Source organism: Penicillium atrosanguineum (assembly GCF_028827265.1).
Source record: "Penicillium atrosanguineum strain IBT 20685 chromosome Unknown utg000006l_segment0_segment0, whole genome shotgun sequence".
Classification (NCBI taxonomy): domain Eukaryota; kingdom Fungi; phylum Ascomycota; class Eurotiomycetes; order Eurotiales; family Aspergillaceae; genus Penicillium; species Penicillium atrosanguineum.
Window position 1 is genome coordinate 2131809 of NW_026623138.1, and position 12542 is coordinate 2144350.

Consider the following 12542-nt stretch of genomic DNA (forward strand, 5'->3'; position numbering starts at 1 on the left):
TGAACTCGATACTGGTCCGATGTTCAAATTAATTTTCCTTATTCTATTCTGATCCCCCTTGCTCATATTCTACCACGCAAATGTGTTGCTTGCACCATCTATCTGGACATGCATACCGTGGGAAGCTTAAAAAGGCCAAATCCGTCTTTTTGGCTTTCCGTTTTACCGTACCATAGACTTGCTTGTTTCATTTACCCCTTGGCTTCATTTGCTTTCGAGTCGATATAGTCAAGTTTTCTTTCTCTACGTGTATGTATGTCGTTAATAGTGGTCGTGAAATTACAAGGGATTCTAATCTAATCAAACTGGTCATTCTAAATGTAGAATTTGTAGCATTCCAATCCTCCTTTCCAACCTTGGAATCTCCCTAGTTCAGGAATTCCGCCTCATCTCCCCCTACCCCTGTACTTTAGCCCCCGCCCTGGATCTACCGCGCTTCTAACAGGTGGAAGCCCAATTCCCCGTCTCCCACTTTCTTGTTCACCTTTTCCCCAGCAATTTTCCACCATGTGGGGGAAATAAGCTTCTCACAACCCCAATTTCGTGGGGAGATGCGGAGGTCATACTAGAACAATGCCGTTCTACCTGCACCAACCTCGGACATTGCGACTCAATTGGGACAATGACGTTGAAGATTTTCCGTCTGCGCAAATATCACTAGACGAATTACTATACTCTACCGACTATAAGAAGCAGCTCAATTCACATCTAGTAATACTCGTGTTCACAGACAAGACTAGACTGGACCAGGTCTTAAACCAATGCTAAGATGCTCCGCCTACCCTCCATCTTCCTAGCCCTATGCTGGCATATCCTCAGCGTGACCTCCGCCGCCGTATCTCAAAATTCACGAACCCAATGCCAATTCAGCGGCACCCATTGTCCATCAGGAACAATCCTCGTGTCAGCAACCGACTCTCGCGCAGATTACACAACAATCCAAAGCGCAATCAACTCTCTTCCAAATGATACCTCCTCCCACACAATCCTCATCCTCTCAGGCACCTACAAAGAACAACTCAACGTAACCCGTCCCGGCCCCCTCACTCTCCTAGGCCAGACCAACTCCCCGCATGACGCCGCCCAAAACACCGTAACAATCACCTGGGCCGCCGCCAACCTAGACTCAACAGGCCAAAGCGTCGACAACGTCTACTCCAGCGTCCTGATAGTCTCACCAACTCTCGATGCCAGCCTGACCGGCTCAGGAACAACCGGCTTCGCTGTGCCCGATGATACACCTTTCGGAAACAAGGACTTCCGTGCGTACAACATCGACTTCACAAATACCTGGGCCGAGTACTCAGACGGCCCAGCACACGCCCTCAGCTTTAGTCGCGCAAACGGCGGATTCTACTACTGCGGATTCTACTCCTATCAAGACACTGTCTACATCGGCAAGCTTGGGAACGCCTACTTCTATAAGTCCACTTTAGCCGGCGAAACCGATTTCCTCTACGGCTTCGGCACAGCATGGATCCAATCCTCTGATGTTCTCCTCCGGGGCTGCGGAGGTGGGATTACAGCGTGGAAGGGAACAAACACCACGTTTGAGAATAAGTATGGCGTTTACATTGTCGATTCGACGGTGAAGGCTGCGAATTCCTCTATCGCGCCGGATATTAAGGGTTCGTGTGCGTTGGGCCGGCCGTGGAATTCGGAGCATAGGTCTATCTTTGCGGACTCGTATGAGGATGGGAGTATTGATGCGAGTGGGTATATCAATTGGGTTATTAGTGGGGTGGGGAGGTATGAGCAGGGAATTACGCTGATGGCGGAGTACAAGACTTACGGACCTGGTTTTAATGCGACTGGGAGACGGGTTGGGAATGTTACAACAGTCCTGGACAAGAAGGGGTATGCGCCGTATAGTGAGCCGAAAAAGGTCTTCCAGAATCAGAAGGGTGTGTTTGGGGATGTGAGTTGGATTGATTGGGAGACTGTTTCTGCCTAGGACTCTATACTGGTGATTGTGTAGGGAGTGATGTTGATATCAAAAGCAGTACATACTCCCCCGAGACCATGACTTGTAATACGCTTCAACTGAGCCTGGACCTCATCACCTTGAAACCCCAGGCAATGATGATGATCACCCACAATATCCATCCACATCCAACCCGAACACCCTAAGTGGGCTACCCGCTCATCCTCGCCCCATCCACATCCTCGGCAACGTGAATTCCAAGACTCCCAATCCCAGGCTCCGCAGTCACCAACTCCCCCAACCGTCCCAGTCTAGCCAGATACGCCGCCCCGGTATCCGCCCAAACCCTATACTCCTGGACCTTCAAGCCTTTGGCACCCGTATCTTCCGCAACAACAATCCGATAAACGAACGTTTCATCCCACGCCTGGCCGGTGGATTTCCAGACGAACTGTGCATTCCCGCGTAGGCAAACGGCCATCGAGACCTCGTCAACTAGCCAGTCGGTGTCGGGTTCGAAGGTCATGTTTTTGATATCAAGGTGTTCGGATAATAGAGCAAAGTAGCGGGTTACGCCTTCTTGGCCGGTGAAGTAGCGGCCTAGGAAGGGGACTAGTTGGGGGAGGCCGTGTTCGAAACAAAGAGGTGGTGGATTAGTTGTAAATGTTGAGAGGAGGTTTGGATTTTGGTCAGGTGGGGTGGATAGGGCGGTTAGGAGGGATTGAACTGCGGTGATGAGGGATTTACGAGTGACCATTTTGTATCTGATGGACAAGGTTGGAGGTGAGTTGGTATGAATTGAGAACTTGTTCATAGGATCCCGGCTACTTCAAGGTGCGAAGTTGAGGCGGCGATGGGACTTACATAACAATGACGTGAAAGTAAGACGGTTCGTTTAAATATGTTTATTTTCTTTCTCTTCTGTTTCAGGTTCCTGAATTTCTCCGAAATAGTTCCCCTGATAGTTCCCAGGAGGGTCGACTCTCGAAGTTCGCTCTCCGTACGAATGGACTTCCCTAAAGGACGCCCGGAGAAAAGCAACCCCCCATTCGCATTGGGGAAAAAAAAAAAAAAAAAAAAAAAACTCCAGTGCCGGCCTTCGAAATGAAAGCAGTAAGAAAACACCAAATCAGAAGATGATTCGGAGAGGCACAAGGTAAAAAGAAAACACCGGATCCCTGTTGAAAAATCATACATCCCTTCGCCACCATTTCTAGACCACCAATTGCAAGATCACTGCCGCCAGGACTTGCCGCAGTTCATGCATGTACAGAACAAAGTCATCGGTTCATCAGCACTGCGAGTCTGAGCCTCGGTGTAGGTGACCTTGCGCTGCCCGCACTTTCCGCACTGCAGACTGGTACTGATACTGCGCTCTTGCTGGGGAACCATGGCATTGTCCATGTTCTGTTTCTTAAGCTTCTCGTCCTTCTCACGCTGCTCTTCGGAGCGCAGCTCGTCGCTAGTCATACGCACAAACTTGTGCGCGGTGATTTCGCCGGCAACAATGCGCACGCGCAGCGAGACATTCGACTTATTCTTCAGGTTCTGGAACAAACTGCGCATCTTTTGCTTGTATTCCGGCTTGCTCTCAGGGCCCAGGTGATCGTATGCAGCGGCTTCAACTTCGCGCGCCTTCGCCAGCACAACCTTGGGCGACTCAGTCGAACCCAGACACAGCCCGTCGTACATCAGCCCCGTGCAGCTGTCACGGACGGGGTTCCCAAGCTGGTTGACATCCACACCATCTGCCTTCCATGTCCGCTTATCCGGTGGGACTGACAGCTTCGATGCCTTATCAGATGGAGTCGCTCCTGTGGGTGTCGATGCGCCAGTGCCGTTCGCCGGCCGGGGAGATCCGCTAGATCCTCGGCTTGCAGCTGATCCACCCTGCTTCTGTTTGTTGACTTCATTCCGCCACTTGGAGACGATCTCGCCCGACAGCTGTGCGACTTCCTTCGACGAGTGTTGCTTGAATTTGTTGACAATGATACCGATGCGAGTAGATCTCAACAGATCCTCCGATGCCCGCACGCCGTTTTGCAGGTCCTTCAGCATGCCCAGAATCACGGTTGCCGTCTCCTTCTGTGACGCAGCCTTCGTCAAGGCCTTGGCCTTGGCATCGATTGCTCTGGCATCCATAGCCACGGTAGAAAGCGTAGGGTCGTAGTCAGGTGTGATAGGAGGGCGTTTTTTGTAGATGAGTTCCCGTTCAAGTCTGCATAGTAAAGTCCGTCAGTACCTGAACATTATCAATATGTGAAGAAACATGTTGTGAGATTCCCAGATGAGCCGGCAGTCGGAGTACTCGAGCAGCGCACGCCGCGCATCGCTCAAGACTAGACTGAGCCAAAGGGTAACCCCAAACAATGTTCCGCACACAATTTTCTTGTTCTTGCCGGGCCTCCGTGGCAGCTCTGGTGATGTACACCGCAGCACCAAGCTGCACGTGTCTGGCATTTATCTTCGGAAAGATGCATTCCAAAGACTCGGAAATGCCCCGACAGGCCGGTAGACACAATGCGCGCGTTCACGTGTAGCTTGCGACCGCGGAGGTATCGCAAATAGGGCTTGGGTAGGGGGCGGTTTGCGCGGACACTTACACACCGAGGACGCGGTGAAGAGTAGGTGGGAAATAGATGGGACAGTAGGAAAAGAGAGTGTAGAGAAAAAAAGGCCGAGAGCACAAAAGACGGAGAGTGGTGAAAGAGTGGGCAACTCGGTCGCGCGCCAAGACGTCTCTGCCCGATTCGGAAATTTCTCACTGATCCACTCGAAGTATACAACTATTCACTTCATATCCTTGTAACAATCATTTCTACGGAATTTGGAGGAGAATAATAATAAAGAATGGCCGCCTGATTATCAGGGGTGTATTCACATCTATTTGGAGTTTCTGTATCCTCCCAACACGTCAGAGCTCGGCTATGCATCGAGGGAAGGTGAAGGGGTCGGAATTATGTGCAGTCGTCATCGTCAACGGGGTATAAAAGACATGGGGAAATTTTTGGGATTTGGCGTTCAGTGTCGTCAGGTCCTCATCTCATGAGACCAAAGGCCAGGACTGGAACCACTTCGTATGAGAAGGTGCTGTGGACTGGCCAGTTTCGCAATGCAGAGGTGATGACTTCAGAGTCCGTCAATGATGGACAATGAGATACCAGGACTAGAGTGGCAGTCACGGGTTATATGACTTAGAGGCCAGTCTTGCCCAGAGCCTCGGCCAGCGCATCAACATCCTTGTCGGACTTCTGGGCCACCTTCTCTTCCTCGGCGAGGTCGGCGTCCTTGAGAATCTTCTCGGCCTTAGCTTCTTCCTCTTCCTCCTCTTCCTCCTCCTCTTCCTCCTCCTCATCGGACTCCTCCTCCTCGAGCTCATCAAGCTCATCAACACCCCAAGTGTCCTCGGCATCGTCATCGGTTCCATACTCCTCCTGGCGGGCCTGCAAAAGCTCACGCAGGGCGGTGACGCTGTCGTCATCCTCGTTGAAGATGTTTCCATTCAGCTCGACACGACGCAGGCTAGGAAGGGCGGTCTTAGCGGCGAAAGCGAGCTCCTTGACACATTCAGCCTTGACCTCGTTGTACTGCATACGAATAGTTTGGAGCTTCTGGTTCTTGTTGGCGGCTAGAGCCTTAGCAACCTTGATACCACCACGGGCAGAGAGCAGGCAGTCACCGACACCGAGCTCAATCAGAGAAGGCCAGCCCTCCAGAACAGCAGCCAGAGCAGTAGATCCCATCAAAGTGAAGGTGTTATCCTGCAGATCCATAACCTCCAGGGAGCTGGCGTGACGAAGACCATTTTTGAGCAGGTGCGAGATACCCTCCTGACGGATACCGTTCTGGGTCATCTTGACCGACTTCATACCGGCAGCGTGCTTCTCGTAGGCACGAGCCCAAGCCTCCATACTGCCGTTCTCGAGGCGGTTGCGTCCACACACAATGCTCTCCAGCAAAGCAACCTCCTTGCCGTCCTTGCGGGCCTCCTCCTTGCGCTCGGCAAGCTTGCTCAGAGCATCAGCGACGAGAGTTCCCGCAGCGGGACCGAGGCCGTTATTGTTGAGGATCAGGTGACGGAGGGGAGTGTGGCGCGAAAGGAAATCGACCAGGGGAGCCTGGGTGTTGAGGCCGAAGGCATTGTCGGAGAGGTTGACGGTGTGGACGGAGGGAATCTCGAGAAGAGAGTCCAGGAGGGACTTCAGAGCCGGAGGGATCTCGGAGAGGAGACGCGAGGTGAAGATATCGGCAAGCTCGGCGATCTCAAGGCTCTTCTGGGTAGCGATGACAGCGCCGAGGCGCTCGCAGGCACCGACACCCAGGGTGTTGCCGCCAAATCGGATCTCGGTGTAATCAGTGTTCTCGACCAGAGGCTTGATGTGGGACTCAATGTCCTCTGCAGTGTCGAGCTTGAGGCCTTTGCCCTCGAGCGAGAAGACCTTAGGAGGGGCCATGGCGGGGTAGTTTTTCAGGGGAAGGAAAGAAATTGAGATGAGAAAATGGGGTCCGATTTAGAAAGAGATGACGGGAGCAGACTGTCAAGCACGGGAAGGAAAGACCGCACCCGAAAAAGGAGAAATTCAAGAGGCAAGACAGGGAGGCAAAATAGTAACAAAGCGGGATGTTTTGGCGATAACAAAAAAATCAATACGGGGAGTGCTACGGACCAGTTGCGCAGCTAATTACTAATCCTGGCGTGGTCTCATCGCGACATGGCGAGCTTTCTGTCTTGATTCACTGTCGCTCACTGTCGCTATATATTCTCATTTCCAGTCAATCTCTTGAACATACCAATCCATCGAAATGTCGTGGCTCTTCGGTTCTTCCGGTATGTCCAATCCATCCTTCTTCGCTATCCACACTTCCGCCATCTCCGATGCCTGCGCAATGCGCATGGTCTACACTACTAGCCCAGAGGGTGTCGACCTCTCGCTAATACTCCAGTTACAGAGAAGAACGCTCCGGCTCCTGTCGAACCCAAGACCCAGTCCGCGCAAACCGAAAAGCCCAAGGTACGCCCGAGACCGCCACAAGAAACACGTTCCTGGCAATCAAACTAACTCTTCTTCGTTATAGCCCTGCTGCGTTTGCAAGGACGAGAAGACCGCCCGTGACGACTGCATGCTGTTCTCCAAGTCCGATGACCCTCAGAAGGAGTGCCAGTCAATGGTCGAAAAGTACAAGACCTGCATGGCCGGCTTCGGCTTCAAGGTCTGAACGACCTCGGAATTGTCTGTATATTACCACTGTACCATAGCATTCATCGGCTGGTGTTTTCTTTTTTCGATTTGTGGATATTCTCCAGTTCGGATCTTCGCAAACATGGGACCAAGAGACTGTATTGCGCTTGCATAGAGTTCGAGTTTACGAATACAACCTCTCATCTCCCACAACCGAAGAACAAACGTGACAAGAAATAATTAAGAATGATCGAATCTAGTCTAACATCACATTTTACCCAAGAAAAGTGCGTATAATGGGGTATCAAAAAAGTGCACAGCCACCCAATGCGCTGTCTCACTGCTTCTTCCGACTCTCTTCTTCCGCCGCCTGCAGATCAATCCGCCGACACTGGGTGATTAACTTCCACATGCACCAAAGGTAAATAATTCCAAATCCGCCGGCTCCGACGAGGGCGTTAAGAACCACCCACAGGTCCGGCTTACCCGGCAGTGGCTCGACGAACGCCTCGAGAACATGCCAGCCAATCATAGCACTGTAGAAAGCAAAGTGTAAGAGTTTTGTGAATACGTTGAGCTCGAATTGCGAGTTCGGGTCGTCGAGCGATGATCGGCTTCGGTATGTCTCGAAGGAGAGGGGAGGAAGTCCGATAAGGTAAGCCCAGAGAAGGGTCATCACGGCGTACGGCACGCTCAGCTCTTCGCGCTTGAGAAGCGGGTACATGGTCCACGAGCCCAAAATATTGGCCAGGCCAACCCAGGCGCGGTTCTCCTTATTCAGGCCGCCATCGCCGGCGAGCGAGAGGGTCATTGGGAGGAGAGGGAGGAGGACGCTCTTCTCGTGCACTTGGAAGGAGAAGAGAAAGAATCCCCAGGAAACGCAAGACATCGCAGGGAGAATAAGAGAGGCTCGCGGGTGGCGGAAAGTGATGGCACATGGAATAATGATTGAACCAAGGGTGGCGCCGAGTGATGCTCGTTGGAGTAGCGAAGTCTCGAACCGGTTGAGCTTGTAAAATGTGTGAATGGCACACCAGGCGTTAGCAACCTTATCTTCAAAGATACCTCGAGCGAAGGGAAGCACGCGGTGAATGGTCTGTGTCAGCTGGAAAATAACTGCATATGCCACCGATTTTTTGTCGAGGGAGATCGGTAGAGCCTGAAGTAGAGGAGGCTGTGGCGAAGAAGCGATAGACTCTCGAGCCTCAGGACCCGTTGCGCCGACCAAGAGCGGCGCGAACAGCAGAGCAAAGGCGGCAGCCGTAATCAGGGCGATGTTGATCAACCGAGGGATATGAATTCGGGGGAAGACACAGACTCCCAAAAGATAGGCGAACATGACAGGTGCGTAGTAAAGCGCCATCTGCTTGAAACCCAAAGCTCCGACGAAAAATATACAGGCCCAAAGCATACGTCCGGCCAGAATAGCATCCAAACTCGCAACCACCAGGCCCAACATCACGGTGTTGTACTGGAAATGGCCATGGTCGATAAGAATTGTGGCGGGCTGGAGGAGAACGGCGACAAGAGCGATCGAGGCAGACCACGCATGCACACCCTGCATCCGAGTATAACGACGAAGGAAGTTGACGATGGCCGGAACGTAGACGAGGTATTCGGAAACGACGACAGTGGCGCGCATATAGACCTTCAAATTGGGGTCCTCGAAGCCGCGGGATTTGTCTAATGCGAACCATGCAGGCTCAATGGCGGTACCGCTTCTTCAAATCAGCCGATGCGTCTTCAGAACACGAAGGTATACATACATCTTGCCGAACAACCAACTGTGGTATGCGGTCAATGGGGGGTAATCGAGGCCCCAGTACTGCAAGTCGTAGAGATACCACTTGGCCATAGGCAGGTGCTGGGTGATCTCCATCCAATGCCTTTGGGCCTCGAAATCACCGTGCATCGGGGGTACCTGGAACCCTAAGTGATGTGAGCAGTAATTCAATACGAGAGGACCTAACATGCCTACCAGAGTAATCCCACAGACCGACAGCCCACCGGAAGAGACCGACAGCCATAAGGATAAGAGGTAGGATCAGCCATTGGGACACGCCGGCCCGAGCAGCCCAGAGGAACGAGACGAGAGGGAAGGTGGGCGACTGTTTGCCATCTCCATTGTCAAAGATTAGGTTGTTATTTGAGCCCGGGTTGATCGGGAACTTTCTCTTCTTCCGCGGACGGTGCGAGGAGGGAGTGGGAGGGGCCATCACGAATCGAGCTAAGTGGCGAATCAGTATGCCATCGACTATACCAGTCAGAATAATCAGTCTGTGAAACGCGAAGAGAAGTATAGTCGGCCAACCTTGGGGAGAGGACTCAGGGTACCGCGGAGTGACATTGAACAGCGCAGCAACATGAGAGGTTGTGAGGTATCCGCAATGTCTCCACCGAGCGGCAAAGTTAGTGCCTGTTAGTGCCTGGGCCTAGCTCCTTACGGTAGGCGGAAAGCCTTTCTGCCAGCCTCCGATTTTTTTTTTTTTTTCAGAAAATTTTCTGATAAGAGAAGCTTCCCCCAGCTGCAGACTATTTTTTTTCTTCTCTTCTTCATCCTCTCTCCCATCCCCCTTTGCTATCACATACTCTTGTGTAGCACTTTTCTTGATTTATCTTTCAAGAAAACATCATCCATAAGTACATATCCCCCTTCCACTAACTGACGCAGCTGCGTGGGTTCCCGTACTTGCAAATTTTTTTTTGTCAGTACACAGTACTTTCAACAGACTTTTAAGTGGGCTTTTTCACATCGAGGGCTGTGGGCTTGATCTTTGCATATCTATTCTGTGGGCTCTGTGGGACATTTCCTCGTGGGTTTCATATTCTAGTTGCGTATCGCCGGTCTCTGTGGGCTTGAACTCTGTCCGTTGCGGGTTACTCGTGGGTATCGACCAGCTTGTGATCAGATCACTCCTGGCTGTTGCTGTTTCCATCTCCTGAGGGTTGTTGCATTTATCACATCTACACGGGTGTATTTGAGGGCTTGTTGGCTTTGCCGCACATTTTCCAAATCGCTTATCACCTGATCCCCCAAACCACTGTTAGTGGGATGTGAGGTGGACCCTACTTTTTACAGAGTGCTAACATTCTTTCCTCGCTGCAGCACACACAATGTCGAAGACCAAGGTTTCCTCCAAGGTTGATAAGAAGGCCGAGAAGGTCTTGAGCAAGGCCAAGGACACTGGTGTCACCAAGTCCAAGGACGTTGCCAAGAAGGTCGCCTCCAAGGAGAAGGCCTCCAAGAAGAACAAGAAGGAGCCCACCCCCTCCAGCTCCTCCGAGTCCGAGTCCGAGTCCGAGGAGTCCTCCAGCTCCGAGTCCGAGGATGAGAAGCCTGCCCCCAAGAAGGATACCAAGAAGGCCGAGAAGAAGGTCGCCAAGAAGGAGGAGTCTTCCTCCGAGTCTGACTCTGATGAGGAGATGAAGGATAACTCCTCCAGCTCCGAGTCTGAGTCTGAGGACGAGAAGCCCGCCGCCAAGAAGGTCGAGAAGAAGGCTGAGTCTTCCGACTCTTCCGACTCCTCTGACTCCGAGTCCGAGGCTGAGGCCCCTAAGAAGGCTGCCGCCAAGGCTGAGTCTTCTGACTCTGACTCCTCTGACTCCGAGTCTGAGGATGAGAAGCCCGCCAAGAAGGATGCCAAGAAGGACTCCAGCGACAGCGAGTCTGACTCCGACTCTGACAGCTCCGACTCTGAGTCTGAGGACAGCGAAGAGACTGCTGTCTCCTCCAAGAAGCGCAAGGCTGAGGAGGAGCCCGTCGCTGCCCCCAAGAAGGCCAAGACCGAGGCCGCCCCCGAGGGTGCCTCCGCCAACCTGTTCGTCGGCAACCTGTCCTGGAACGTTGACGAGGACTGGCTCCGCAGCGAGTTCGAGTCCTTCGGTGAGCTCTCCGGCTGCCGTATCGTCACCGACCGTGAGTCTGGTCGCTCCCGTGGGTAAGTCATACATTCTTGATTCTTTCACCGTCGTCACATTTACTGACTACATCTTTCAGATTCGGTTACGTTGAGTACACCAACGCTGCCGATGCCGCAAAGGCCTACGCGGCCAAGAAGGACTCCGACCTTGACGGTCGTACTATCAACCTGGACTACGCCACTGGCCGCCAGAACAAGCAGGAGGGTGGTGACCGTGCCCAGGCTCGCGCCGGCAAGTACGGTGACCAGACCAGCCCCGAGTCCGACACTCTCTTCGTCGGCAACCTCCCCTTCAGCGCTTCCGAGGATTCCATCCGCGACCTGTTCTCCGAGCAGGGCAACATTCTCGGCATCCGCCTGCCCACTGACCCCGAGTCCGGTCGTCCCAAGGGCTTCGGTTACATTCAGTTCGGCTCCATTGAGGAGGCCAAGACTGCCCACGGTGCCCTCAACGGCGAGGAGCTCGAGGGCCGCTCCATCCGCCTTGACTTCAGCACTCCCCGTCCTCCCCGTGAGCAAGGTGGTGGCTTCGGCGGCCGTGGTGGTGGTGGTGGCTTCGGTGGCCGCGGCGGCGGTGGTCGTGGTGGTGGCCGTGGCCGTGGTGGCTTCGGTGGTGGTCGCGGCGGTGGCTTCGGTGGTGGCCGCGGCGGTGGTTTCGGTGGTGACCGTGGTGGCTTCAACAAGGCCAAGGGCAGCATCCCTGAGTTCAAGGGCAGCAAGATCACTTTCTAAGCCCGTTACTGACTGTATTTTGCTATTCTCATATGGGTGTTCATGGGCCATCGGAGGCCCCGGTAACTAAAAAAGTTAGCTTGTATTTGATAGTCTAGGATGATTGCAATGTAATCTCATATTTCACATTTTCACGATTTTACCTCTTTTTCTCCCTTGAAGCGTAATAAGAGTATACTGCCATTTGCCTCCGCCCGACTTCCCCGCATGTCCCAGTGTCTTTGTTGTCACTCTTTCCTTCACACGCGAAAACAGAGCTGAATGAATGTTCCGATTTCCCTTAAAATCAGGATTTCAGTTCTTCTCCTCTCCTTTTATTATCTGTATTAAATCTATATAATCTACATCAGTTTCTTCAGGTCTATGGTGTTACCCCCTCTCATCGGTGGCTTCCGTCACGGGCTGCAAATCACCTGCGGCGTCTGCTGATCACCTCATCATACACTCCTTGTTTCTTCTTTACTCCCCTTTCTTCTCTATCTCTGCCCTCGTTACTCCTTTGGACTCTTTTATATCGCAAGATCTGGGTTTACTGGAGTTGCTCTCTAATTGGAACTGCAAGAACAACCCCCCCCCCCCCTCCAAAGGTCTTGGTGTGTTGGGCATCAGTGATGGGGCCGATCATCTCCACATTGATAAGATAACCTCATTGATTGCCCCCTTCCCCACGCCTGACCGCTGTTCCACCGGGTGGCCTGATACTTGCAACCTGAGTGCCATCTCCCTATTTCTACCTCTATTTCTATATTCTATCCTCCCCTCCCCCTCCTTTACTCTTCACTTTGG

General features: G+C 52.6%; 7 protein-coding genes across 7 annotated transcripts; 3 read left to right on the top strand and 4 right to left on the bottom strand.

The window, feature by feature from the left end:
* Positions 1–769: 769 nt before the first annotated feature.
* On the top strand, positions 770–1954 carry N7443_007947 (putative pectin methylesterase; the record flags this gene model as incomplete). Its single annotated transcript, XM_056888003.1, has 1 exon — positions 770–1954. One exon carries the CDS (start codon positions 770–772, stop codon positions 1952–1954), a length of 1185 nt encoding a protein of 394 aa, XP_056739694.1.
* Positions 1955–2135: 181 nt separating this feature from the next.
* N7443_007948 (uncharacterized protein) lies at positions 2136–2681 on the bottom strand (the record flags this gene model as incomplete). Its single annotated transcript, XM_056888004.1, has 1 exon — positions 2136–2681. One exon carries the CDS (start codon positions 2679–2681, stop codon positions 2136–2138), a length of 546 nt encoding a protein of 181 aa, XP_056739695.1.
* A 476-nt stretch (positions 2682–3157) lies between these two features.
* N7443_007949 (transcription elongation factor DST1) lies at positions 3158–4066 on the bottom strand (the record flags this gene model as incomplete). Its single annotated transcript, XM_056888005.1, has 1 exon — positions 3158–4066. One exon carries the CDS (start codon positions 4064–4066, stop codon positions 3158–3160), a length of 909 nt encoding a protein of 302 aa, XP_056739696.1.
* Positions 4067–5118: 1052 nt separating this feature from the next.
* N7443_007950 (GTPase-activating protein RNA1) lies at positions 5119–6378 on the bottom strand (the record flags this gene model as incomplete). The annotated part of the gene is made up of 1 exon (XM_056888006.1): positions 5119–6378. One exon carries the CDS (start codon positions 6376–6378, stop codon positions 5119–5121), a length of 1260 nt encoding a protein of 419 aa, XP_056739697.1.
* A 349-nt stretch (positions 6379–6727) lies between these two features.
* On the top strand, positions 6728–7141 carry N7443_007951 (copper metallochaperone COX17; the record flags this gene model as incomplete). Its single annotated transcript, XM_056888007.1, has 3 exons — positions 6728–6842; positions 6875–6936; positions 7001–7141. 3 exons carry the CDS (start codon positions 6728–6730, stop codon positions 7139–7141), a joined length of 318 nt encoding a protein of 105 aa, XP_056739698.1.
* Positions 7142–7441: 300 nt separating this feature from the next.
* On the bottom strand, positions 7442–9320 carry N7443_007952 (dolichyl-P-Glc:Man(9)GlcNAc(2)-PP-dolichol alpha-1,3-glucosyltransferase ALG6; the record flags this gene model as incomplete). Its single annotated transcript, XM_056888008.1, has 3 exons — positions 7442–8822; positions 8886–9025; positions 9075–9320. The coding sequence occupies 3 exons, from the start codon at positions 9318–9320 to the stop codon at positions 7442–7444; spliced, it is 1767 nt and encodes a 588-aa protein (XP_056739699.1).
* Positions 9321–10218: 898 nt separating this feature from the next.
* On the top strand, positions 10219–11756 carry N7443_007953 (putative nucleolin protein Nsr1; the record flags this gene model as incomplete). The annotated part of the gene is made up of 2 exons (XM_056888009.1): positions 10219–11042; positions 11102–11756. 2 exons carry the CDS (start codon positions 10219–10221, stop codon positions 11754–11756), a joined length of 1479 nt encoding a protein of 492 aa, XP_056739700.1.
* Between the last annotated feature and the right edge of the window lie 786 nt (positions 11757–12542).